The sequence below is a fragment of the Hemitrygon akajei genome, chromosome 10 (genome assembly GCF_048418815.1).
Source record: "Hemitrygon akajei chromosome 10, sHemAka1.3, whole genome shotgun sequence".
In the NCBI taxonomy this organism is placed as follows: Eukaryota; Metazoa; Chordata; class Chondrichthyes; order Myliobatiformes; family Dasyatidae; genus Hemitrygon; species Hemitrygon akajei.
Window position 1 is genome coordinate 74721743 of NC_133133.1, and position 27048 is coordinate 74748790.

Here is a 27048-nt window from a genome sequence, read left to right on the forward strand (position 1 = left end):
CTCATCCTAAATACTGACACCCTCACCATCAACACTGACACCCCTCACCCCCAACACTGACACCTCTCACCCCCAAACACTGATACCCTCACCCTCAATACAGACACCCTCACCCCCAGCACTGACACCCTCACCCCAACTCTGACACCCCTCACCCCTCAACACTGTCACTCTCACCCCTCAACACTGTCACTCTCACCCCAAACACTGACACCCTCACCCTCAATACAGACACCCTCACCCCCAGCACTGACACCCTCACCCCAACTCTGACACCCCTCACCCCTCAACACTGTCACTCTCACCCCACAACACTGTCACACTCACCCCCAACACGGACACCCCTCACCCTCAACACTAACTCCCTCACACTCAACATTGACACCCTCAACCCCATCACTGACACCCTCACCCTCAACTCAGTTACCCCTCACCCCCAACATTGACACCCCTCACCCCCAGCACTGACCACTCACCCCCAGCAATGACCCCCGTCACCCCCAACACTGTCACCCTCATCCTCAACACTGACACGCTCACCCCCAACATTGACACCCCTCACCCCCAACACTGACATCATCACCCCTAACATTGACACCCCTCACCCCAGCACTGACCACTCACCGCCAGCAATGACCCCCCTCACCCCCAACACTGACACCCTCACCCCCAACACTGACACACCTCACCCCCAACACTGACACCCATCACCCCCAACACTGACACCCCTCACCCCCAGCACTGACACTCTCACCCCCAACACTGACACCCTCACCCCCAACACTGACACACCTCACCCCCAACACTGACACTCTCACCCCCAACACTGAGACCCTCACCTCCAACACTGACACCCTCACCCTCACACTGACACTTTCACCCCCAACACTGAGACCCTCACCTCCAACACTGACACCCTCACCCTCACACTGACACTTTCACCCCCAACACTGACACACCTCACCCCCAACACTGACACTTTCACCCCCAACACTGAGACCCTCACCTCCAACACTGACACCCTCACCCTCACACTGACACTTTCACCCCCAACACTGAGACCCTCACCCCCAACACTGACACACCTCACCCTCAACACTGACACTCTCACCCCCAACACTGAAACCCTCACCCCCAACACTGACAGCTCACACCCTCAACACTGACACCCCTCACCCCCAACACTGACCCCCTCACCCCCATCACTGACACTCTCACCCCCAACACTGACACCCCTCACCCCCAACACTGACCCCCTCACCCCCATCACTGACATCCCTCAGTCCTCAACACTGACACCCTCACCCCCAACACTGACACACCTCACCCCCAACATTGACACCCCACACCCCCAGCACTGACCTCTCACCCCCAGCAATGACCCACCTCACCCGCAACACTGACACTTTCACCCCCAACACTGAGATCCTCACCCACAACACTGACACACTCACCCCCAACACTGACACCCTCACCAACCAACACTGAAACCCTCACTACCCAACACTGACACACCTCACCACCAACACTGACACCCTCACCCTCAACACTGACACTTTCACCCCCAACACTGAGACCCTCACCCCCAACACTGACACCCTCACCCTCAACACTGACACTTTCACCTCCAACACTGAGACCCTCACCCCCAACACTGACACCCTCACCCCCAACACTGACACACCTCACACCCAACACTGACACCCCTCACAACCAGCACTGACACCCTCACCCTCAACACTGACACCCCTCACACTCCAACACTGACACCCTCACCCCCAACACTGACAGCTCACTCCCTCAACACTGACACCCCTCACCCCCAACACTGACCCCCTCACCCACAAGACTGACATCCTCACACTCCAACACAGCGACCCCTCATTCCCAACACTGACTCCGCTCACGCCCCAACACTGACACTCCTCCCCCTCAACACTGACACTCCACACCCTCAACACTGACAACCCTCACCCCCAACACTGACCCCCTCACCCACAAGACTGACATCCTCACACTCCAACACAGCGACCCCTCATTCCCAACACTGACTCCGCTCACGCCCCAACACTGACACTCCTCCCCCTCAACACTGACACTCCACACCCCCAACACTGACACTCCTCACCCTTAACTCTGACACCCCTCACACTCAACACTGACACCCTCACACTCAACACTGACACCCTCAACCCCAACACTGACCACCCTCATCCTAAATACTGACACCCTCACCATCAACACTGACACCCCTCACCCGCAACACTGACACCTCTCACCCCCAAACACTGACACCCTCACCCTCAACACAGACACCCTCACCCCCAGCACTGACACCCTCACCCCCAGCACTGACACCCTCACCCCAACTCTGACACCCCTCACCCTCAACACTAACTCCCTCACACTCAACACTGACAACCTCACACCCAACACGGACTCCCCTCAACCTCTACACTGACACCCCTTACACTCAACATTGTCACTCTCAACCCCATCACTGACACTCTCACCCTCAACAATGACACACTCACTCTCAAACGCTGATGCCTCTCACCCCCAAACACTGACACCCTCACCCACAACATTGACACCCCTCACACTCAACACTGACACCCTCACCCTCAACTCAGACACCCCTCACCCCCAACATTGACACCCCTCACCCCCAGCACTGTCCACTTACCCCCAGCAATGACCCCCCTCACCCCCAACACTGACACCCTCACCCCCAACACTGACACCACTCACCCCCATCACTGACACCCTCACCCTAAACACTGACACCCTCACCCCCAACACTGACACCCTCACCCTCCAATACAGATAGCCTTCATCCAGAATGCTGACACCCTCACCCCCCAACACTGACACCCTCACCCCCAACACTGACCCCCCTCACCCCCAACACTGACACCCTCACCTTCAAGACAGACACCCCTCAGTCCTCAACACAGACACCCTCACCCCCAACAGTGACACCCTCACCAACCAACACTGAAACCCTCACCACCAACACTGACACCCTCACCCTCAACACTGACACTTTCACCCCCAACACTGAGACCCTCACCCCCAACAGTGACACCCCTCACCCCTCAGCACTGTCACCCTCACCCCCAGCACTGACACCCTCACCCCAACACTGACACCCTCACCCCCAACACTGACCCCCCTCACCCCCAACACTGACACCCCTCACCCCTCAGCACTGTCACCCTCACCCCCAGCACTGACACCCTCACCCCAACACTGACACCCTCACCCCCAACTCTGACACCCCTCTCCCCTCAACACTGTCACCCTCACCCTCAACACTGACACACTCACCCTCAAACGCTGATGCCTCTCACCCCCAAACACTGACACCCTCACCCACAACATTGACACCCATCACATTCAACACTGACACCCTCACCCTCAACTCAGACAGCCCTCACCCCCAACACTGACACCCTCACCCTCCAATACAGATAGCCTTCATCCAGAATGCTGACACCCTCACCCCCCAACACAGACACCCTTCACCCCTCAACACTGTCACCCTCACCCCAACACTGACACCTCTCACCCCCAACACTGACACCCCTCACCCTCAACACTAACTCCCTCACACTCAACACTGACAACCTCACACCCAACACAGACTCCCCTCAACCTCTACACTGACACCCCTTACACTCAACATTGTCACTCTCAACCCCATCACTGACACTCTCACCCTCAACAATGACACACTCACTCTCAAACGCTGATGCCTCTCACCCCCAAACACTGACACCCTCACCCACAACATTGACACCCCTCACACTCAACACTGACACCCTCACCCTCAACTCAGACACCCCTCACCCCCAACATTGACACCCCTCACCCCCAGCACTGTCCACTTACCCCCAGCAATGACCCCCCTCACCCCCAACACTGACACCCTCACCCCCAACACTGACACCACTCACCCCCATCACTGACACCCCTCACCCCTCAGCACTGACACCCTCACCCCCAACATTGACACCCCTCACCCCCAGCACTGACCACTCACCCCCAACACTGACACCCCTCACCCCCAGCACTGTCACCCTCACCCCCAACACTGACACCCCTCACCCCCAACACTGACACCCTCACCCCCAACACTGACACCACTCACCCCCATCACTGACACCCCTCACCCCTCAGCACTGACACCCTCACCCCCAACATTGACACCCCTCACCCCCAGCACTGACACCCTCACCCCCAACATTGACACCCCTCACCCCCAGCACTGTCCACTTACCCCCAGCAATGACCCCCCTCACCCCCAACACTGACACCCTCACCCCCAACACTGACACCACTCACCCCCAACACTGACACCCTCACCCTCAGCACTGACACCCTCACCCCCAACATTGACACCCCTCACCCCCAGCACTGACCACTCACCCCCAGCAATGATCCCCCTCACCCCCAACACTGACACCCTCACCCCCAACACTGACACCCTCACCCTCCAATACAGATAGCCTTCATCCAGAATGCTGACACCCTCACCCCCCAACACTGACACCCTCACCCCCAACACTGACCCCCCTCACCCCCAACACTGACACCCTCACCTTCAAGACAGACACCCCTCAGTCCTCAACACAGACACCCTCACCCCCAACAGTGACACCCCTCACCCCTCAGCACTGTCACCCTCACCCCCAACACTGACACCACTCACCCCCAACACTGACACCCTCACCCCCAACACTGACACCACTCACCCCCAACACTGACACACCTCACCCCCAACTCTGACACCCCTCTCCCCTCAACACTGTCACCCTCACCCTCAACACTGACACACTCACCCTCAAATGCTGATGCCTCTCACCCCCAAACACTGACACCCTCACCCACAACATTGACACCCATCACATTCAACACTGACACCCTCACCCTCAACTCAGACACCCCTCACCCCCAACACTGACACCCTCACCCTCCAATACAGATAGCCTTCATCCAGAATGCTGACACCCTCACCCCCCAACACAGACACCCTTCACCCCTCAACACTGTCACCCTCACCCCAACACTGACACCCTCACCCCCAACACTGACATACCTCACCCCAACACTGACACCCTCCTCCCCCAACATTGTCACCCCACACCCCGATACCTACACACCTCACACACAACACTGACCGCCCTGTCTCACTGACACTGACACTCAGTCACTGACACTGACACCCCTCATTCCCTGATTCTTGCTCCTCCGCACCCCCACCCCCCCCCCCACACACACACAATCTTCCAATCCAAACCAGCCACTGTTTGCTTAACTTGTCAGCCATTGTATCCACTTCGGATAATAAGAATTTCTGCCAAAAATCATAAAAGTACTCCCCACCTGCGTCCTGTCTGTTGATAATCTGGTCAGCCCAGCATTATCCATCTTATTGCCATGACACGATCTGTCTCTTGTCCCCTTTCCATGCCTGCTGAATGTGGGAGTTGTGAATGCTGTTTACAATAGCTCGGTGTCTCTTCCCATCTGATATCAATCAGGTTTGTTCAATAATCGGCCTCACAGCTCTCCCTGGTGTAGTCTGGGTTGTGGCATGCTGGGGTGCTGCTTTGCCCCACAGTGAGCAAAAGGGTCTTTTCCACCAGCTGTGTGATATCTCCCATGATCTTTCACTTATAAGTTGAACAAGTATCTGTCAGTGCCGTTGATATGCTCCAGAATACTGGAGTCTTTTATGATTGTGTACAGCTCCCATTCTTACAGGGACAGTCTGTGAATCAGTATCTTCTGTTTGCTTTGACTTTCTTCACAGCTTATCTTCCAGTCGGGGATTTCCAGTGGTTCTGTTTTCCCCTTTTTATCCAGGTACTTGTGTCCTCACCACTCAACCAAACAACTTGATATTACCCTGATAGCAACTTCCACATCACTAAATATATATGCCTGATGTCAAGTGCATCAAGTCCCAGATGATCATTATGAGTGGAGAGATAAATCAAGGGATTAGTGATGAAATCAATGTCAAGAGTAGTTGACTGTCAGTATATTCAATGACACTCACAGACTCCAATGCCAAAGCAGACTTCTTCTTGGACAGTTAAAGTTATGCAAACAGACTGTATTTGGCAGCATAACAAACCCCTAAGTGTCTGAATATCAATCACATTGACCGCAGTCAGACAATTTGAAGGGTTCCGCCAAATTGCCACCTGCCCTGCCTTGAAGACTGAGTGTGGGGGCAAATGCTGAGTGTTTACCCATATCTCTGCTTCATAATTCAACCACACAGTGACTTCCAGCCAGCCTATTGGCCACAAGGGCAGCACATAAATATTTCCAGCTTGCAGTCACTCTCAGCAAGGTTTCTTTTTCGTGCGTTTTATCTGAAAACCATAATCATTATTTCTGCTCTGGAATCAAAGATCCACCAGGCCTTCATAGAAGCAAGGAAACTGCTTAGCCATAGCTCAAAGCTCCCAGTTAAGTAAAACAATATCACTGGAATCAGGAAATGCAATGACTCTTTGTACACGTCAGTATCCCAGGTGGACCAACAGGTTGTCTACTTTCAGTAATCTTGATCTCCAAGAAAATGATATAATTACCATGCTTTTCTCCTAAATAATTCCATGAGGTCTTTAGCTGGAGGTCTGTAATTCGTGATGCGCCACAGAGATCTGTGCTGGGACCTCTGCTGTTTGTGATGTATATAAATAACCTGGATTAAAACATAGATAATGTAGATAATTATTGAGTAGTGGATCGTGTAGAAGACTGGCAAAGAATACAGTGTGATATATATCAGTTGCAGTTATGGTAAGATAAATGGCAGATGAGTTTAACCCAGATAAATGTGAAGTTTTGCACCTTGATAGAGACAGCACACTGTTAAGGGCAAGATCCTTAACAATGTTGCTGAGCAAAGAGATCTTGAGATCCAAGTTCACATCTCCTGAAAGTGGCTACACAAGTTGATAAGGTGGTTAAGAAGGCTTATGGAATGCCTACTTTTAATAGTCGAGGCATTGAGTTCAAGAGTCAAGAGTTTATGTTACAACTTTATAAAGCTCTAGTAAGGCCACATCTGGAATATTGCATATAGGTCTGGTCACCTCATTATAGGAAGGATATTGAGTCTTTGGAGAGGGTGCAGAAGAGGTTCACCAGGACGCTGCCTGGTTTAGAGGGTATGTGCTATCACGAGAGGCTGAATAAACTTGGGTCGTGTTCTTTGGAGCATCGGAGGCTGAGGGGAGATCTGATAAAGGTTTATAAGATTATGAGAGGCATAGATAGAGTAGACAGGGAGTATATGTTTCCCAAGGTTGAAATGTCTAATACTAGATGGCATGCATTGAAGGTGAAAGGGGATAGGTTCAAAGGGGATATAAGGGTTTAAATATTTTACTCAGAGAGTTGTGGATGCCTGGAATGCATGGCCTGGTATGCTGGTAGAGGCAAATACATTAGATGCTTTTAAGAGATGTTTGGATAGGCACATGGATGTGAGGAAGATGGAGGGATATGGACATGGTGTAGGTAGGAGGGATTAGTGACTGGATGTTTTTCATTTGTTTTTTGGCTGGTTTAGCACAAAATTGTGGGCCGAAGGGCCTGTTCCTGTGCTGTACTGTCCTATGTTCTCTGTTCTACCACAGAGAATCTCTGCAACTGCAACAGTGCTACATTCCTGTTGGACTACATCCATGTTCAGGTCTGTGGTTGGACCTCCTAGCTCAGTGACAGTAGAGTAGACTGAACTGTGTTGGCACCCAATGGGGCACATTACTGATACATTTTACTGGTGGTACAGGTGCCTCCCTGCCTGGCATGCAATGTACTCTGCTGTTTACACATGTAGTGATAGTTAATCATGTTATTCCTATGTCACTCAGTTAGCTAGTCCCACAGGGGAGGAGTTCACATACTGTACAAGCAGGATTTTCAGTAACGTTCAGCTGAGTACCCTGCATGCCAGCCCCCTGGTGTGCTCTGCACTCTCCCTCAATAACAAACACAACATGGTGTCAGAAGTGGGTGATTGTCAATGCTCTAGTGCTGCAGACTAAGTGAGGTTCCCGACAAGAGATAATTTACATTAAGACTGCTGTTGTTTGCATATATCTGTGAAAAATATCCAGAGACTTATCAGCCTATGCTAGTTTGCTAAGGGTATGTGCCATGAGTCATGAGCTGAGGAAGGGCCGGGGTTACTAGGCAATGCCTTCAAACTACACCCAAAGGTGGATGCATTGTAATCATCTGTGGACCACGAGCTTGAGGAAGTGCAAAGAGACACAGACACAGCAGAGAAGTCAGTCATACTCTCAGGGAGAGAAAGTAAGACTTTTGTGGTCCAAATAAATAAAATAATAAACAAAAATACAAACAGGAAAATAGAGCAAGTACTTGCAGTACCTACATCTACTGACGTCATAAAGCCACCCGTCCCCCCCCACCTCCGAGACATTTGATATCTCTAAACAGATGACTTTGAGAGATGGCTCAGACACTTGGAGAGATTTAGGTTTTTAAGCAACCTCACTCAGGCTTCAGAAGAGCATCAAGTAAGCATACTGATATACTGAATGGGTGACAAAGCATGGGTGCTCAGAAAAAGGAGTACAACATAGTGCAGGAAAAATTCAAAAAATATTTCAGAGAAAAATGTGATATATAAGAGGACAAAGTTCAACTCCAGAAAACAGGAGCCGGTTGAAAGTGTAATTGACTTCATCACGGTGTTGTATGTCCTGTCACATAACTGTGCATATGGAAATCTGAGAGATGAGTTCATAAAGGCTACTAGACACCAAATTGTCAGGGAGACTTTAGTTGCAGGCAAATCTCACACTAGAGAAAGCTATTATCATGGTCAGGCAGAGTGAGAATCTTTGTCAGCAACAGGCAGAACTCAAGCATGAAAATGATGCTGAGGTAAAGCGAGAATCTGTACAAAATGAAGGATACAAGCAAGAAAGACGTGAAAGGAGAGTTCAGCTCAAACAAAACAGACAAGCAAGAGTAGGTAAAATGTTCAATTGCAGTAGGTACGCCAAGCCTGATTGCTCAAGTACCAGGGCCTTCTTCCAACAGCAGTGTACACCGCCTGCTGTCTCAATATTTGTCAATGTCGGTGAGGAACCAGATCGTCCAAGGGGCCACACCCTAAAGGCATGCATCTTCCAGGTTGCTCCTGGAGATATCGAAACGTCAAGCTGCAGGGTGAGTCCGAGAATGAGAACCCACCGCTCCTGGGGGACCGGAGTTTGTGCTGCTGCTGTAGATCACAGACTCTGACAGGACCCCAGCCACCTTGAAAAGAAAAGAAAGAACAATAAGCTGTTTCTCAAAATACTCAATTAATTGTGAGACAGGTTGGAGAACCTTCAGGGGCTCTGAAAACTTCTTTGCTGGATGCCAACAGTTACAGGAATATTCCATGATGGTGGTCATATGATGATTCTCCATGAATTTAATAATATATACTGGAGTCCTGTGAGTGTGATGTTATTTATGGGTGACTTGCAACATATCTGTCAGAGGAATCCTCTGTGTGTGTATGTGTGTATATTAGTGTATACTTATATGTGCTTGTGTAATTGTGTGTGTGTGTGTGCACGTGTGGGCACATATACATGTGAGTGGTTGCATGTGCATTGAAGGTAATTGCCATGTGTGGGCTTGACAGCATGTCTACTACAGGCAGTGACCTGTTCCTGAACGTCGCAGTGTACCATTAGAAGATGGTAATCATCCCTCACTTGTTGTCGTCCCTTATTTGTGGTAAATATGCCCCTTGGAGGTAACTGAGCTGCCCCTGTGTAAGGCTGTTTCAGAGATGATGTTGTATCTAATTATTTGCCATCCACATCTCTTCAGGTGAATACATCGTCATGACCACACACTTCCACCTAAAGAGGAAGATTGGTTACTTTGTGATCCAGACCTACCTGCCCTGCATCATGACTGTCATACTCTCGCAGGTCTCCTTCTGGCTGAACAGGGAATCGGTCCCTGCACGCACTGTCTTTGGTGAGCGGGCAGCCTCTTCTATCTATTCAGTGGAGACAGTTACAGCCACTGTAAATGGGGATTTGTGTGTAAGCAAGCCATTTCAGGATGAGATATTTTTAACCGAGTGTTTAGTGCAAAGGAGTGAATGCTGGGTTCTCTACTTTCTGTGAGATTATAATGTTCTATGTTAACAACGTGCATCAGAGTATTCTGCCCCAGTCTTCCTGGAAGCGGGCTCTTTGGCCCATATTGTCAGTGTCGACCATGTCACCAAGTTAAATCAAACCTATTTGTCTACATATGATCCCTCCAATCTTTAAATATTTGTGTGCCTGATTAAATGCCATTATTGCCTCTGCTTCCACTACCACCCCTGGCAGTGCACGCTGAGCTTTTACTAACCTTTGTATAGAAAAAAAATACCCCACGCATCTTGTTTAAACTTTGCTCTGCGCAGCTTAAATTTATACCTTCTTGGGTTTGATATTTCTACCATTGGATTATCTACCCACCCTGTCCATGCCTCTCCGAACTTCTGCCAATCTCCTCTCAGTCTTCACCGCTCTAGAGAAAAGCCTCCAAGTGTATCCAAACTCTCCTAACTAACATTCCCTAATCCAGGCAGCCTCCTAGCAAACCCCTTCTGCACCCACTCCTGAGTCTCCTTCCTGTAAGTGAAGCAACAGAAATGCACACAATACTCCAAATAAGCCCAGCAAAAGATCAGCAAAATGACTTGTGGCCCTTTAGACTTAGTGTATGTGGCATTGCATCTTCTATACCTTCTTTACCTCCACGTAGACTGTATTTCAAGGAGCTATGGACTTGAACCCAAAATCCCTCCGTACGTCAATGCTCCTCAAGGTCCTGCCAGCCCCACAATGTTTTGCCAACTTTTAACCTACTCCGAGATCAATCTAATGCTTCCTGCCCGCATAGTCCTCCAATTTTATTTCATCCATGTGCCTGTCGAAGGTTTCTTTAACTGTCACCAATGTTCCTGCCTCTGCCACCACCCCATCAGCCCATTCCACTCTCGGTGCTAAAAATCTACTTCTGATATGGCCCCTATACTTTCCTCCAATCACATTAAAATTCATCCCTCTCGTCTTAGCATTTATACCCTAGGGGAAAAGGCTCTGGCTGTCTACATCTCATAATATCTTATACACCTCTATCTAATCTCCTCTTTTCTTTATACCTTTTATTTAACCTGTCGAAATGTAACACCTCACTCTTGACTGGTTGAAGCTTCATCAGCCATTTTTATACCCTATCGGCAACTGATCTATATTCCTTTGTATCCTTTGGCCATCTTCCACATTATCCCCAACTCCACCAATTTTTGTGTCATCTTGTTCCTCTGTGTCCCAGCCCTTCACTAGCAAACCTCACAGCCAGGTTATTAGTCTGTGTCCTTTTTGTACAGGTCCCACCTTCCCTGGGAGAGAAGCCAATGATCCATGTTCCTAAAATCCTTCTTCCTACACCAGCCCTTTAGCCACACACATAACAGAACTATCTTCCTACATCTTGCCTCACCAGGACATGGCATGGGGAGTAATTCTGAGATTACCACCTTCAAGGTCCTGCTTTTTAATTTTGCACAAAATCCCTTCAATTCCCTCTGAAGGACCACATCTGATGTTGGTACCAATACAGACCCCTCTCCCCTTTCACAACGTCCTGTACTCGTTCAGAAGCATACTTGATCCTTACACCAACACACCATCAGATTTTTGCTTGCAACCACAAGAGCACCTGCCTGTGCCCCTGACGGAGTTCCCTGTCAATATTGCTCACCTGGCCTTTGCCTGCTCCCTTGCTGTACAACAAAGCCAGTATGGTGCCACAGACCTGGCTGCTGCTGATATTTTCTCCTGAGCGGCCATTTCAACACCGGCCAGTGTCTGAAATAATCTTCTCATTTGAGAGAAGTACAGCTACAATACCTGCCTCACCTCCCTGTCAGTCAACTGACTTACCCTTTGGTGTGGTCAACCCATAGAACTCTGCCTATTACACTTCCTGCCTGCTGAATGCTTCTTAGGGAATCCCCAACTGATCAATGTTTTCTGCCACAAGCTGCCACAGAGGCAATGCTCAGGGTCACCGCTGGCTCCTGATATCACTACATATCAAGATCTTACCATTCTGCTGCCCTATTGAGTAAGCAAATAGAGCTTCGAGAAAGGAAGCACCTTATCCAGTCATTACTCTGTTGCTGCTTGTCCTCCTCACCAAAAGCATCACCTTAACCCAAAAGCAGCCCTTCTCAAAGTGGATGCTTCACCAGAGACCACTGTCCTGGACCAGCAGCCTCCACCAGGCCATCAGGTGGACTAACCCTTACATACTGTTCGGGTCAAATTTGACCTGTTTTGACATTTGACAGCAGTAAAAACACCCTAAGTGCCATTTTTTAAACCAAAATGTGATGACTTTTCCTAAAGTGACCCAAAATGCGCAAAAATGAAAATATTTAAAAATTTTATACTTTTGTACAGGTGCTGCAAATTTTTGTACATTGAGGCTGTTCTGGGTCAAATTTGACCCGTAGCTATTGAAATGGATTTTAGACCCCTGAAACATTAATTAAGGATTAATCATTCATTTATTAATATCAGATAGGCTATTTATACATACTAAATAGATCTGTGATTCAAAATTTGGTATAGAGATTTGTTATGAGGGGATTCTTGGGCCGAGTCAAAATTGACCCGGACCATACTGCGAAGGTATAGGATATGAACAGGTTGCCTGGATTAACTCACGCTGATACAACTGTATTTCTATGCCATATTGACTGTCCTGTTGTATATACTATTTATTACAAATTACTATAAATTGCACATTGCAAATTTAGATGGAGACGTAACGTAAAGATTTTTACTCATGTGTGAGGGAGGTAAGAAATAAAGTCAATTCGATCCAACGACAAAGCCTTTCAGGAGGAGGACAAGCAATCACTCGCGAGTAATGGACTTTCCTAAAGCTTCAGCTGCTCCTCCTCTCAGCCTCAAGGTGCTGACGCCTGCTATTCCAAAGCCACTTGTACATGAAAGGTCAGCATAGCTGCTGCGCGTAGCGTGAGCCATGAGTTTCCAAAGGCTGATGATAATTTGATAGCGTTCCTTTTAATTTCCCAGGGGTCACCACAGTATTGACGATGACCACGCTGAGCATCAGTGCCAGGAACTCCTTACCAAAGGTTGCCTACGCGACCGCCATGGACTGGTTCATCGCTGTGTGCTACGCGTTTGTGTTCTCAGCACTCATTGAATTTGCTACCGTCAACTACTTCACCAAGAGGAGCTGGCCTTGGGATGGAAGGAAAGCCATGGAAGCTCAGGAGCTGAAGGTGAGTCTGTCAGCCCCTTTGACGGAGAATTGGTGAATCCAGTGCATACCTCGGTCTAGGGCTGCTGAGTCATTTACATCCCTCACCCAGGAACTGGTGAGTGTATCACAGCTCCCATTCAGGAGATGGTGAGCCCCCCCACCCCTTGACCAGGAACCACTAAACCCACTGCACCCCTCAACCAGGAGTTGGTGAACTCACCCTACCCCTCCACCCCTCAACCAGGAGTTGGTGAACTCACCCTACCCCTCCAACCCTCAACCAGGAGTTGGTGAACACACCCTACCCCTCCAACCCTCAACCAGGAGTTGGTGAGCCCACCCTACCCCTCCACCCCTCAAACAGGAGTTGGTGAGCCTACCCTACCCCTCCACCCCTCAACCAGGAGTTGGTGAGCCCACCCTACCCCTCCACATCTCAACCAGGAGTTGGTGAGCCCACCCTACCCCTCAACCAGGAGTTGGTGAGCCCACCCCACCCCTCAACCAGGAGTTGGTGAGCTCACCTCACACCTCCACCCCTCAACCAGGAGTTGGTGAGCTCACACACCCCTCCACCCCTCAACCAGGAGTTGGTGAACCCACCCCAACCCTCAACCAGGAGTTGGTGAGCTCACACACCCCTCCACCCCTCAACCAGGAGTTGGTGAACCCACCCCAACCCTCAACCAGGAGTTGGTGAGCTCACACAGCCCTCCACCCCTCAACCAGGAGTTGGTGAATCCACCCCACCCCTCCAACCCTCAACCAGGAGTTGGTGAGCCCATCTCACCCCTCCACCCCTCAACCAGGAGTTGGTGAGCTCACCCCATGCCCTGCCCAGGAGCAGGTGAGCCCACTGCACCTCTCGCCCAGGAGTTGATTTGTCACTCACAGCTCTCGCCTGGGCTGTCTTCAGATTCAGGCAACAATGTCGTGAACTTGAATCTCAGCTCTCCCAACCTGCCGACGTGGCTTGGTGTTTACAATCGCATTACTGTCCCTGCCTTATGTTTGGAAGAGGACGGTCAGTGGTCAGCTGTAGTGAAGTGGCAGGGCTGGTAGGGGAAGTGCTCTCAGACTGCCCTGCTCCTCAGAGCCGGGCTCAGAGCTGACTACCAGTCAGTGCTTGCACGCTTTTCATTCGGTAAACTCCTGGAGGACGGGGTCTGGAGAGGTGTGAGCGTGACAGCCAGTGAGACCTCACTCTGCTGGTCTTCGCCTGTGAGCTGGTGGACTGAGCTGGCTGTGGCTGACCTGTGACCTGTGATCACAGCTGAACTCTGGCAGGTCACCTCAAGCAGACTCATTTACACTGGAAGGGATAAATCATGAGGGTAAAGTGTAGGGAGTCACATTTATTCTCATGAATACTGAAAGTTGAAGGCTGATATCTAAGAGTACAATACAAGGAACCATGTCTATATTAACCATCAGGGTGATTAAAATTCACCGGTACATGGTCCCTATCCCTCCTTTCCCCGTCTGTTCATGTGTCTATCACCACTTCCCCAGCAGTGCATCTCTTGCAACTTTCCCACTCTTACTTCAAAGCTATGCTACCAGCATTTGACTGTAAAAGTCTCTATGCTCCTCATAATGTACGTACTTCTATCAGGTCACCTCTCAGTTTCTAGATCTCCAAATAAAACAACCCAAGTCGTCCAACCTCTGCTTATCGTTAACGCTCTGCACCTTAGGGTACATCTCCAGCGCCTTCTCCACATCCTTCCTGCAATGCCCCAACCTGAACAGGACACACTAACACAATACTCATCTCAAAGTTCATACAGCTGCTGCGTGGTTTTCCAACCTCCATCTCAATGCACTAACCGATAAAGGCAAGCATGCTGGGTGCCTTCTTTACCACCCGATGCATGTTTTACCGCCATGGACTCGGCCAAGGTGCATAGACAGACAGCAGCTTCGAGAGAGAGAGAGAAGTGCAGCACTGAGCAACGTAAAGAGGTAGCTCTTCACACAAGAGGCAGTGGAGTGCTGAAGGTCCCCCAAAAAGAGTCAGGTTTAACTAAAAATTTCAAAACAGGGAACATTTTTGTTGTGTGAAGAAACTGAGGGGTAGTTTAATTGAGGTGCATAAAATCATGACAAGCTATCCTCTTAATGCCTTAATAACTGGTGATCTGAGGGTCAGGACAGGTTATTAGGAAATCACTGTCTCAGGAGATGGCAGCAGCCATTTCCCTATACCTGGGTTACCTGAAGAAGCATGACAGACAAAGTTATTGATTAACACCTGCTCCAGCTGGCAAGGACACATGGCCAAGTGGCTTTCTGTTGTTCTGTAACTTTTTGAATCTGTAATTAAATCTTCCACTTGATTTATCTGAACCTACAGTGATCCTCACCTTAAACAATGGCTCCACTCTGTCCCAACCCGAGTTCTCCTTCTAGATCCTGCCCTTCCTGCTTCCTCCTGTTCACTTCTTGAGAACATCCACTTCCCAATGAGCATCTGACATGTGGGCTGGACAGGATACGAGAGAGAAGATGTCAAGAGATTAGCTGGATTAGTAACAACCTTTCATCTCTTGGTTAGCCAGATCTTTGGAACAAGCAGACAGTTAGCAGATCAATGGGATAAAGGCATGGCTCAGATCATCATCTGTCACTCCAGTCTTGTTTTGCCACATGTGATCTAACTCCCGCTAGATTTCAATTATTCAGCATCAGCTTGACTTTTAAACACGTTCTGCATTTCAGAAAAGAGAGCCGGTAACTCTAGCGAAGAAAACCAACAACACATACAATATTGTGGGGACGACCTACACGCTGAACATCACCAAGGATCCTGGGCTAGCCACCATAGCGAAGAGTGCAGGGGCTCACGCCAAGCTGGGCAAGGTCGAGGAGAAGCTGCTGGAGAGCAAGAAGACTTTCAACAGTGTCAGCAAGGTTGACAAAATGTCCCGGATCATCTTCCCTGTTCTCTTTGTAATCTTCAACTTGGTTTACTGGGCCACATACGTCAACAGGGAGCCAATAATTAAAGGCATGATTCCCCAGAAATAGACTCCACTCTCAGCTTGTTCTCAGGTGGTTTCTTTGTAAGTGGTTTCTAAAGAAAGCAGTGTAACGTGTTTGAAAGGACGTGCCTGTTCATTGTTTGACTTAATGAAGTTGTATTTAACTGTTTGCATGCCACATAATTGGAGGTGTGTTCATACGAGGCTGGGTACCTTGATAATTGAGAGGTTATATCTGCCACTTGTCTTTGTGTCTTCACTGGCTGAGGACATCTCTCACACTCACTTTCATACTTAGTGCGGATGGTTTCACCGTCATGCTCCCACAGCACCTCCCTCATTCCTGCTTCTCTCTCAGACTTGGTTCACACGTGATTCCGCCCTCTGGCATTGGCCGTGTCTTCTTACTTTCCACTCACTTGGGAGTTCCCATTCTCGTTAGTGAAGGCTACTTATGCAAGCATTGGCCCTTATGTAAGCACTGGTGCTTAATGACCTCACTCTCTCGGACTGTCTCCTTCCCGTTTGTCCCCATGCCCGTCACTGACTGATTCTGCCTTGCACTCACAATGTCCAATGATATACGGCCATAAGCACAGAAGCAAGTCCTTCAGCCCACCAACTGCATTGACCATCATCCATCCATTTACACTACACTGATACCACTTTACTTTCCCCACGCCCCCATAAACTCCCAGCAGACTCTGCCACTCACCGAAACAGCAGTAGTACGGCAACCAATCACCCAGCAAACCACACACATCTGAGATGTGAAAGGAAATGGAGCACCTAGGTGAAATCCATGCAGTCAGAGGGTAGACGTGAAAACTCCACATGGAAAGCACGCCAGGTCAGTAATGGATCTCTCAGGCAGCAGCTCCACGAGCCATGCCTCTGAGCTGTCCTGGTGTTGACCAGGCAGTCCTTTCTCTGCCAGTACTGAGTAAGATCATGGCAGTCCATGCAATCTCATCCCGTTCCTCTCATTCTAAAACCCTATTGGTCTCAATGTATTGTCCACAGCTGAGCACCTGTACTCTCTGATCTGGAGAACTACAAATACTTCCACACCTTTAAATGAAGAGAGTTTGGTGCGTTGCATTCCTGAAAGACCTAACCTTTGTGCTGACATATTGCTCACTAATGCCAGACACTCTAATCTCCCAAACACGAGAAGATCTGCAGATGCTGGAAATCCAAAGCAACACACACAAAATGCTGGAGGAACTCAGCAGGTCAGGCAGCCGTTAGGGGAATAAGTAAGTCAAAGTTCTGGGCAGAGACCCTTCATTAGGACTGAGAGGGAAGGGGCGAGTTACCTGAATTATGAGGAGGGGAGAGAGGGGAAAGAGGCTAGCTGGAAGGTGATTGGTGGGTGGGAAAAGTCAAGGGCTGGAGATGAAAGAACCTGATAGGAGAGAGGGTGGACAATAGGAGAATGAGAAGGAGGGGGGGACCCGGGGGAAATAATAAGCTGGTGAGAAGAAGTAAAAGGTGCAATGTCGATATAAGCTTATGGCATGGCTCCTTACTCTCTCCTGAACTTGACATTCAATTCGATAATAAAATATAGTCAGCTGCTCTCACGTTTCTCACTTGCAGCATTCTGGTCTCATTTGTCATAGTTACACCTTCTCCACCATCTCTCAGCCACCAGCAGCCAGCACTTGTGTTAGTTATTCTCCCCCAGTCTCCACCCGTAACACAGCCCTCTTCTTTTATCCTCTCCGCCCCTCCACCCTTTCTCTGCAAAATCAGTATGAACTTCTTCCAATTCTCATGAAGGGTCACTAACCTGACTCTGCCTCTCTTCTCAGATGCCTTTTGCCCTACTGAATATTTCCTGCAGTTTTTTATTTACGTTGAATTCCCAGCATCTCAGATGTTTCACTTCCATGTCATTGTTTTAAAAATATCATTTTTCACTAACCTTCTAACCTCTCATTTTCCCACCATATACATAGTCCCCTGCCTTTTCACTCTCTTGTGTAACCTACCTATAATCACTTTGCATGCCTGACCAAAAGTTACAGCATACTATCAGCAAACTCAGATGAAGAGTCGGTGCAGACTCTCCAAGTCAAAGTCTTTGACTAACCGAGGGGTTTTGGCTGATCTCTGACCTATCAGCAATATCAATCACCCAACGGCATGGTGCCCTGGCATCTGACCTCCCGCTCACCTCCACGTCACTAAGCTCAACTACAGACTGCAAATAACCTGCAAGTCCCCCACGGGTCTGTAAGCTCCAGGTAAGCTAAGTCTGGGTTATTAATCATGTTAAAATCCTCAGCTGTTCCCTCCATTCCTGTCCCATTTACTGAGTGTTTTGCTGCGATTAGAGCAAATGTTTAATGTCTGGTCATTTCTATATTTGACATATTCCCTACAGACTTGTATCTGTGTTTATAAGTCCTCTCACTTTTCTTTCAGTCATTTTTACTGCTTTCTAAACTTTACTAATTTTTAAGTTACCACCCTTTTGACGTCTTTTAATCTCAGCTCCTGATGGATCACTTTTCCTGTATTTAATAGAATGTGTATTGATTGAGAGTTTTGAAACATTTCTTTAGGTCTTTGCCATTGTTTGTCAACCGACAGATCTTTTACTCTCATTTCCCAATCCACCTTCATATCTACAAAACTGAGTGAACTCACGTTAATTTCCACAAGACCTGTATATTGCGATTAATTGTAGTACAGTCTCTTTACACAGCGAGAGGTCCAACATTGTACACTCCCTAGTCAGTATCATTGCACTTTGTTTAGGTGGACTCTACAGATCATCCTCAAATTTTCATTTTGCTAATTCAACTTCCCTCAATGTTTATTATATTTCTCTTGTTAGAACATATCCTTTAGTGATCAATTTTTTCCCACTTGTTAGAGGGCCTCTAAATACCCCTTAGTCGGTTTTTATCCAATTTTTTCTCTTCTCTCCACCCATACTGATCCAATATGCCAGGATTGCTCCTCACCACCATCCTCGTGTCATCCTTTATAACTAATGCCACTCCAATGATGCTGGTCTCCTTCAAAATCTGCTAGCTGGAATATGCAAACATACCACTACAACAGTGGATCAATCCCCTTTGTTCCTACTTACGTCATAAGGAACTCATTGGTCTGTTTGTCTCAGTACTACGTTAGTCATCATGCTTACTGACCAAGTCATGGGAGAGCTGGAGTTTCTGCTTTTGCAAAAAAAAAGGATTTCAATGATAATAAAAAATATATATTTTGAATTGTCATCAGCTGTCCAGCATCATTATTGCCCATGCTATATCATGAGCATGGTAAACCCAAAGAGGGTTTGTTATTGGATTAACAGGGTTAACTTGGCATTATTGAGTGTACTTTGATAAGATAACCAGCCTGTCTGATACACACCTCGCCATTTCATGTAAATCTCGAGCATTCCATCTATCATACAACAGGTAGGTCAGGTTATTAACAACTATTTGCTTTTCACCTTTGTTAAGGTAGTTCAGGACAAACGTAAGAGTTCCCTTTCTTTTATTACAAAGGACCAAAAGAACATGACTACAGGCGGAAGTGGCTGAAGAATGCAGCTGGCAGTGCCTTCTCATGTTGAGAGATTGTATGCAGGTGGTGTTTTAGCACTGCAAGAATGCAATTACACTGCACCTTCAAGCTGCTGTGGTGCAGGGCCATATTCTCTCTTCTGCAAGAATGCGAGGCAGGTGATTTGATATTTGCTGTGTACCCATGTTTTATTGTACCTGAAACCTGAACCAAACTTTATGGCCCTCATATGAGTGAGTAAAGGCAGCCCATCCCAAAACGCCAGTCATTCAGAAGGTCCCATGATGTTATTTGGACTTTGGTTGCATACTAACTGAATGGGCAGACAACACTGAGGCTGTCCAGGAAGAAGAAGAGGCCAAATCTTACTGGATTTTTAGACCAGCCCTGCTCTGGATTGTCCTCTTCTCTATTCCTTCTTTGGGTAGGTGGAGGCCACAGACAAGCTCCCAGCTTCCTCTCCGTATAGTCAGACATTAAGTGAAATCTGAATCTCTCTCTAAAGAGGTTCAGATGGAAAGTTTAAAGCTAAGATGATAGATTTATTCAGGTGCTAATCAGCTATGATCTAACTGAATGGTGGATAAGCTCAAGAGCCTCCTCTGACGAACAGTATCCTTCATTTACAGAAAGCCTGAGACAGGTATCCATGATGCTAAGCAGCAAAATAGGTGGAATTTGCCAGGCACTGAGCAGCAACTGAGGGCACGTCCAAAAGAACAGAGTGGGGCAATTTGGAGAGAAAACTGACAGTCCACAAACCACTCTCATTGTCCCCACCAGAACACGCTCATCAACTCACAGCACGCCCATTGCTGTACTCCACACCACCCAAAGCACCATCTCTGTAATTCAACCCATTCCAGGCACATATCCTGCCAATGCCATAGGAAACAGAAGCAGGAAAATCCAATCAGCACCTCGAACCTGTCCACCATACAGTCAAATCATCCAAGTTTCTCTTAAATGTTGAAACCTAACCTGCATCCGCCACTTCTGTTGGCAGCTCATTCCACACTCTCACCACCTTCTGAGTGAAGTTGCCCCTCATGTTCCCTTTAAATATTTCATCTTTCGCCCTTAACCCATACCTCTAGTTCTAGTCCCACGCAGCTTCAGTGAAAAAGCCTGCTTGCATTTATTCTATCTATACCCCTCATACTTTTGTATACCTCTATCAAATCTCCCCTCATTCCTCTATGCTCCTGAGAATAAAGTCCCAAACTATTCAACCTTTCCCTAGAACTCTGATCTTCATTTCCTCTGTATTCTTTTAACCTTATTTACATCTTTTCTGTAGATAGGTGACCAAAATTGCACACAATACTCCAATTTAGGCCTCACCAACTTCAACATAACATTCCAACTTGTACTTAACACTTTCAGTTATGAAGTCAGGTGCATCAAAACTTTTCTTTATGACTCTATCTACCTGTGATACCACTTTTAAGGAATTATGGATCTATATTCTCAGATCTCTGTGTTCTACACTCCTCGTGTAAGAGCTGCCCTGGTATGTCCTCCCAAAGTGCAACACTTCACACTTTGCATTAAATTCTATCTGTGATTTTCAGCCCATTTTCCCACATGGACCAGATCTTGCTGCAAGCTTTGATAGTCTTCCTTGCTGTACACTACAGCCCCAATCCTGGTGTCAACAGCAAATTTGCTTATCCAGTTAACCAGGTCATTGATATAGATGACAAACAACAATGGATTTAGCACTGACCCCTGCAGCACACCACCAGTTACAGACCTCCAGTCAGAGAGGCAATCCACTCTTTGCCTTCCAATTTACTACATCATCTTGAATGCCAAGCAAATGAAATTCTTGTCCAACTTCCCATATGGGACCTCATCCAAAGTCTTGCTAAAGTCCACGTAGACAACATACACAGCCTTGCCTTTATCAACTTTCCTAATAAATTTCTCGAAAAACTCAATAAGATTAGTTAGAGATGACCCACCATGCACAAAGCCATGCTGACCATCCCTAATCAGCCCCTGTCTATCCAAATACTAATATATCTGGTCCATCAGAATACCTTCCAATAACTTACCCACTACTGATGTCAGACTCACCAGCCTAAAATTTTCTGGTTTATTCTTAGAGCCCTTCTTAAACAATGGAACAACATAATCTATCCTCCAATCCTCCAGCACCCCACCCATGCCTAATGACATTTTAAATATGTCTGCTAGGGCCTCTGCAGTTTCTGCACCAGCTTCCCACAAAGTCCAAGGCAACACTTTGTCAGGTCCCAGGGATTTAATTTTCCCTCTCCTCTGTAATTTGTATATGGTACATGACCTTACTGCTGCTTTGTCTCACTTCTATAGACTTGGAGTCCACCTAATAAGTATACAGAGATGCAAAAAAAAAAATTATTTAACATCTCTCCAATATCTTTCAGCTCTTTGAATAGATGACCACCCTGATCTTCCAGAGAACCAATTTTGTTCCTTGCTATCTTCTTGCTCTTAATATACTGTATCTATAGAAGCCCTTTGGGATTCTCCTTCATCTTGTCTACTGAAGCAAATTCATGCCTTCTTTTAGCCCTCCTAATTCCCTTAAGTGTTCTGCTGCATTCCGTATACTCCTTATGTACCTCATTTGCACCTTCCTGCCTATACCTGCTATGCACCTCCTTTTTTCTTAAGCACGGCCTTAATAGCTCTTGAAAAAAACAAGGTTTCCTAATACTATTTCCCTTGCATTTTATTCTGCCAGGAACATACAAATCCTGTGCTCTCAAAATATCACTGTTGAAGTCTTCCCACTTACCAAGTGCACCTTTGCCAGAAAACAGCCTGTCCCAATTCACATTTGCCAGCTCCTTTCTGATACCATCAAAATTGGCCTTTCTCCAACCTAAAATCTCAACCTGAAAACCAGACCAATTCTTCTCCATAATTATCTTGAAACTAATAGCATTATTATCACTAGATACAAAAACGTCTGTCAACTGCCCTGTCTCATTCCTTACTAAGAGATCTAGTATTGCACTCCCTAGTCAGACCTCTATGGACTGATTAAGGAAACTTTCCTGAGCACATTTGAAAAAAAAACTCTATCCCACCCAGCCTTTTTAAAGTATGGAATTCCCATTCAACATGTGGAAAGTTAAAATCACTTGTATCATAACCTTATTCTTCTCTGCAACAGTCTGCAATCGCTCTACAAATTCACTCCTCTAAATCCCATGGACTACTGGCTGGTCTATAACATAATCCCATCAACATGGTCATCCTCAGTTCCACCCATATAGACTCAGTAGAAGATCTCCAGTCTGCCCTGTTTGAGCATTGCTGTGACAATTTCCCTGACTAGAAATGCCACTCCTTCCCCTTTAGTCCCTCCTGCTCTATTACATTTAAAGCAGTGCAACACTGAGCTGCCAGTCCTGTTGCTCCTGTAACCAAGTCTTACAAAAAATATTTAACTACCTGGTACTTTAAATGTTTGTTAGTTTTCAGACTATTCTGTGACTCTTCCTCCTGATCTGTGTCTTAGTGAACTGTAAAGACTCATGCTCTCTGAGGGAAGAAATTCCTACACGTCTCCATCTTAAATGGGTGACCCCCTTATCCTGAAACTATGCCCCCTAGTTCCGGATAACCCCACTGGGGAATCATCTTCTCGGCACTCACTTAGTCCACCCTTCAAAATTTTGTCTTATGTAATTTTGTCTTCAAAAGATGCTGTCTCATTCTTCTAAACTCCTGTAAGAATTGTCCCAAAATGTTCACCCTGGCTTCATCTGTCAACCCCTTTATCTGTGTGTAGAGTTCCATGTGTAATCTCACCAGTGCTCTTAAAGTTATAGAAATAGTTACTTACTCCCTTGGACTACAGCCCAAAAGTCCATTAGCTTTCCACGTGATCTACTGCACCTGCATCCCAGTTCCTGGTGTGTTATCTACTGGAACCCTGCAGTCCTTTCTCCCCCAGCATTATGTAGCCTCACTCCATTTCAATGACATTTTTTTCAGTTTTCCTCCAAAAAGAATAACCTCTCACTTTTCAACATTATGCTTGACCTGCCAAATGCTTGCACACTTAACAAAATTCTTCATATCCCCTTGCAGGCTCTTTCCTTCTTGTATGCAAACCCATTCCCTACCATGCACACTTGTGCTGACCTGTACTTCCTTACCACACTTAGCCCAGCCCTCTGTGTAAAGGAGTCTCAGTCTCTAATTTACTGTGTTAGTCAAGTCAGACTTTGAATATGTTGCAGGGTGGGGTGGGGGAGGGGGGTGCTGATTTTGGGTTAGTCAAAATAAGTCTCAACTTTGTTGACTGTAGAATATTAAAAAAGAGAACAAGGACTACAGTCCATCACCATCTTTGACCTTTCATCCAAAAAGCAATCCATTTAATTCCATTTCCCTTCACTGTTGTTCTTCTTCCTAACTATACAGTAGCTGACACTATATCTCTTTTTTTCCCTTCCCAGAGAACGTATCCCAAATCTTAGGCACTTAATTTTGTTAATTTCATGTGATTCTTTCTTCCAATTAAAACTTTGTAAATTATTTTCCCTGTTTACTTTGACTAGAACAGTTCAGGGTTTTAAACAGTTCAGGGATTTAAGCATCAAATCTCAGCTTAGAACTCTCGGCTCCAAGGGAGAACAACTTGAATTTCCCAATCTCTTGGTTAAAAATGTAACTCTCAGAACCATTTTAGTCAATTTTTTCTGCACCATAATTAATCAGAATGTTGCAAATGAAGCAAAACCGTGATCTCAGCCAGATTTGCCACAATCTTTTGTACTTTTTACTCTGTATTTCAGCTGTCAACTTCAGGACCCTGTCGCTTTACCTATTGCTTTATAACTTGTCCAAACTATATTGAAGCAATTGCAGAAATCATCCCCAGGTGTCTTGCACCCCATTTAACCAAGCACCATTCATCTTCTTGCTCATTTCACCAGAATATAGTACCTTGTACTGAGCTTCATGTGTCACATATCAGCTTTCTTGCAGACCATTATCAGCTCCTTCTACCTGGCAGTGACTGTGACTTCACCTTTTCTGGGCCAGAGTCCTCCTCAATTTCTTTTAAACAACCGCCCTCTCATTAGGTATTTTTACACTGATTGGACCTTGGGCTACTGGAAAACTTGCAATGCAGTGATCACCATGTTAAGATGATATTCATACTGGGACTTGTCCATTACCCTGGCCCAATTCCATCAATGGTCAGGGAACCAAATGAAACCAAAAGTTCTCCTGACCACATTTCAGAAATCTTGATCTCATCTCTGCCACTTACATAATACAGTCCAGAGTTTGATAGGTTCCTGATTAGTCAGGGTATGACTGGTTATGGGGAGAAGGCAAGAGATTGGGGCTGAGAGGGAAATGGATCAGCCATGATGAAGTGGCAGAACAGACTCGATGGGCCAAATAGCCTAATTCTGCTCCTATATCTTCTGGTCTTATGGTTAATATTGGTGAATATAGAATCAATATTATAGATCATGCAATACTGAATAAGTTGTTATTCTATCTTTTCCCTTAAATATGCAACAAATGATAAAATCTGTATGGTCCTTCACTTCAGTAATTCTACCTTTGGCCCTTTCATTCCATTCCCTCTTCCTAACACACTTCTCCTAAAATAAAACTCCAATCTTTCTTTTTCCTTTCTGCCTTGTCTCAATCATGTGATCCCAGAAACAATATGGATCACATTGTCCCCTTTTATGATTTAGGTCTTAGGCAGATTCTCTGTCAATATAAATACATGAGCCTAAATTTAATCAGCTTTCTTCACCACAATACTGCATTTTCATTTGCAGTTCAAATCTAACTTAGACCTCTTGAGTGCTGGCTTTGATTTCACCTGATTGGCATATTATTTTTGATTATCTCCCAGTCTTTGTTTCTTCACTTCACTGCCAAGCTTCTACTAAATGAGTTTAAACCTGACACTGTAGAACTAGTGAATATGCCTGATGTCCTGAACTACCTCTATTCTTCATTAGTTATTGTCTTGGTATTAATGCTACACTCTCTATTGTGTATCTATGTAATTGCCTTTGTCTCAACTAATAAAAAGTACTTTAAATGACTCCAATGCATCAGGTAATGCTCTCTCACACTGTTTCAGACTAACATCTGTACATGACAACTGTGAGATATCCAGCATCAGTTCGACCTCATGGATATACAGTATATATGATATTGGAAATGCTGTAATTTGATCTATGCTCATGTTATACAATGTACTTAATGATTAAAATGCTGGAATGCAAGATATAATTTAATATATGGTTTGCCTTTATTTTCTGTCTGAGCAAGAGGTTGTGTCATGTTTTGAAACTGTCTAAATATCGGTCTACAGGAAGTGTTGGGACTTGACATTCAAACACAGAAGTTAAAATTCAACTTAAAGCATTCCAGTGCATTCTCAACCCACATCACATCCCATTGGTTTCTACAGCTTATTCCAGTTTTCTACAGTTTTGTGAACTTCTCACTAACTTTCATCTGATTCAAATCTCCTACTTTATGCAAACCAACTCAATTCAACAAACTTAATTTACTCCATCTCTTCCCTACGCAACCCATTCCCTCCATCTAAATCTACCAACTACAGCACTGTTTCATTCAGTTCAATTGGGGTAGTGACATCCAGCCCTATTCAGGCTATCCCAGCTCATGATACCCTTGTAAAACCCACCTACAACAAACCAAATCAAACCTACTTCAGTCCATATCAGATTCTACCATGGGTCAGTCGATCCATCCTTTCTCAAATGAACATAATTCTTCATTTTCAGTTGGTGTGCAATACCAAACTGAAACTATCCCCACCCTGGAGAAAAATACATGGGGCAAACTTATCTGCATCCTGGGCACTAATCTGGAACAGGAAATAGAACCTACTAAATTAATTTCATTTCAAGCAATCTGGTCTCCAAGCAATTGGGTCATTGTTGTCACATGTACTGAGATACGTCATGTCTTTCAGGCAGGTAATTCTATACATAAGGACGTCAGGATAGAAGGCTGTTACATAAAGGCACTTCATGGGACTGAGTCTTGTAGTTCAGAATCAGAATCAGAATCAGGTTTATTATCACCGGCATGTGACGTGAAATCTGTTAGCTTAGCAGCAGCAGTTCAATGCAATACA

The 27048-nt window shown here is 46.5% G+C and overlaps 1 protein-coding gene across 2 annotated transcripts in view; it reads left to right on the plus strand.

Moving 5' to 3' along the window:
- LOC140734481 (gamma-aminobutyric acid receptor subunit alpha-3-like) overlaps nt 1-26176 on the plus strand; it is a 507133-nt gene extending 480957 nt beyond the window's left edge. For both annotated transcript variants that reach the window (XM_073058484.1, XM_073058483.1), the window contains exons 8-10: nt 9889-10041; nt 13173-13384; nt 16087-26176. In XM_073058484.1, coding sequence (XP_072914585.1) covers nt 9889-10041; nt 13173-13384; nt 16087-16395 — 674 coding nt within the window. In that variant the 3' untranslated portion in view covers nt 16396-26176. The remainder of the gene's footprint in view (nt 1-9888; nt 10042-13172; nt 13385-16086) is intronic.
- The last annotated feature ends 872 nt before the right edge of the window (nt 26177-27048 follow it).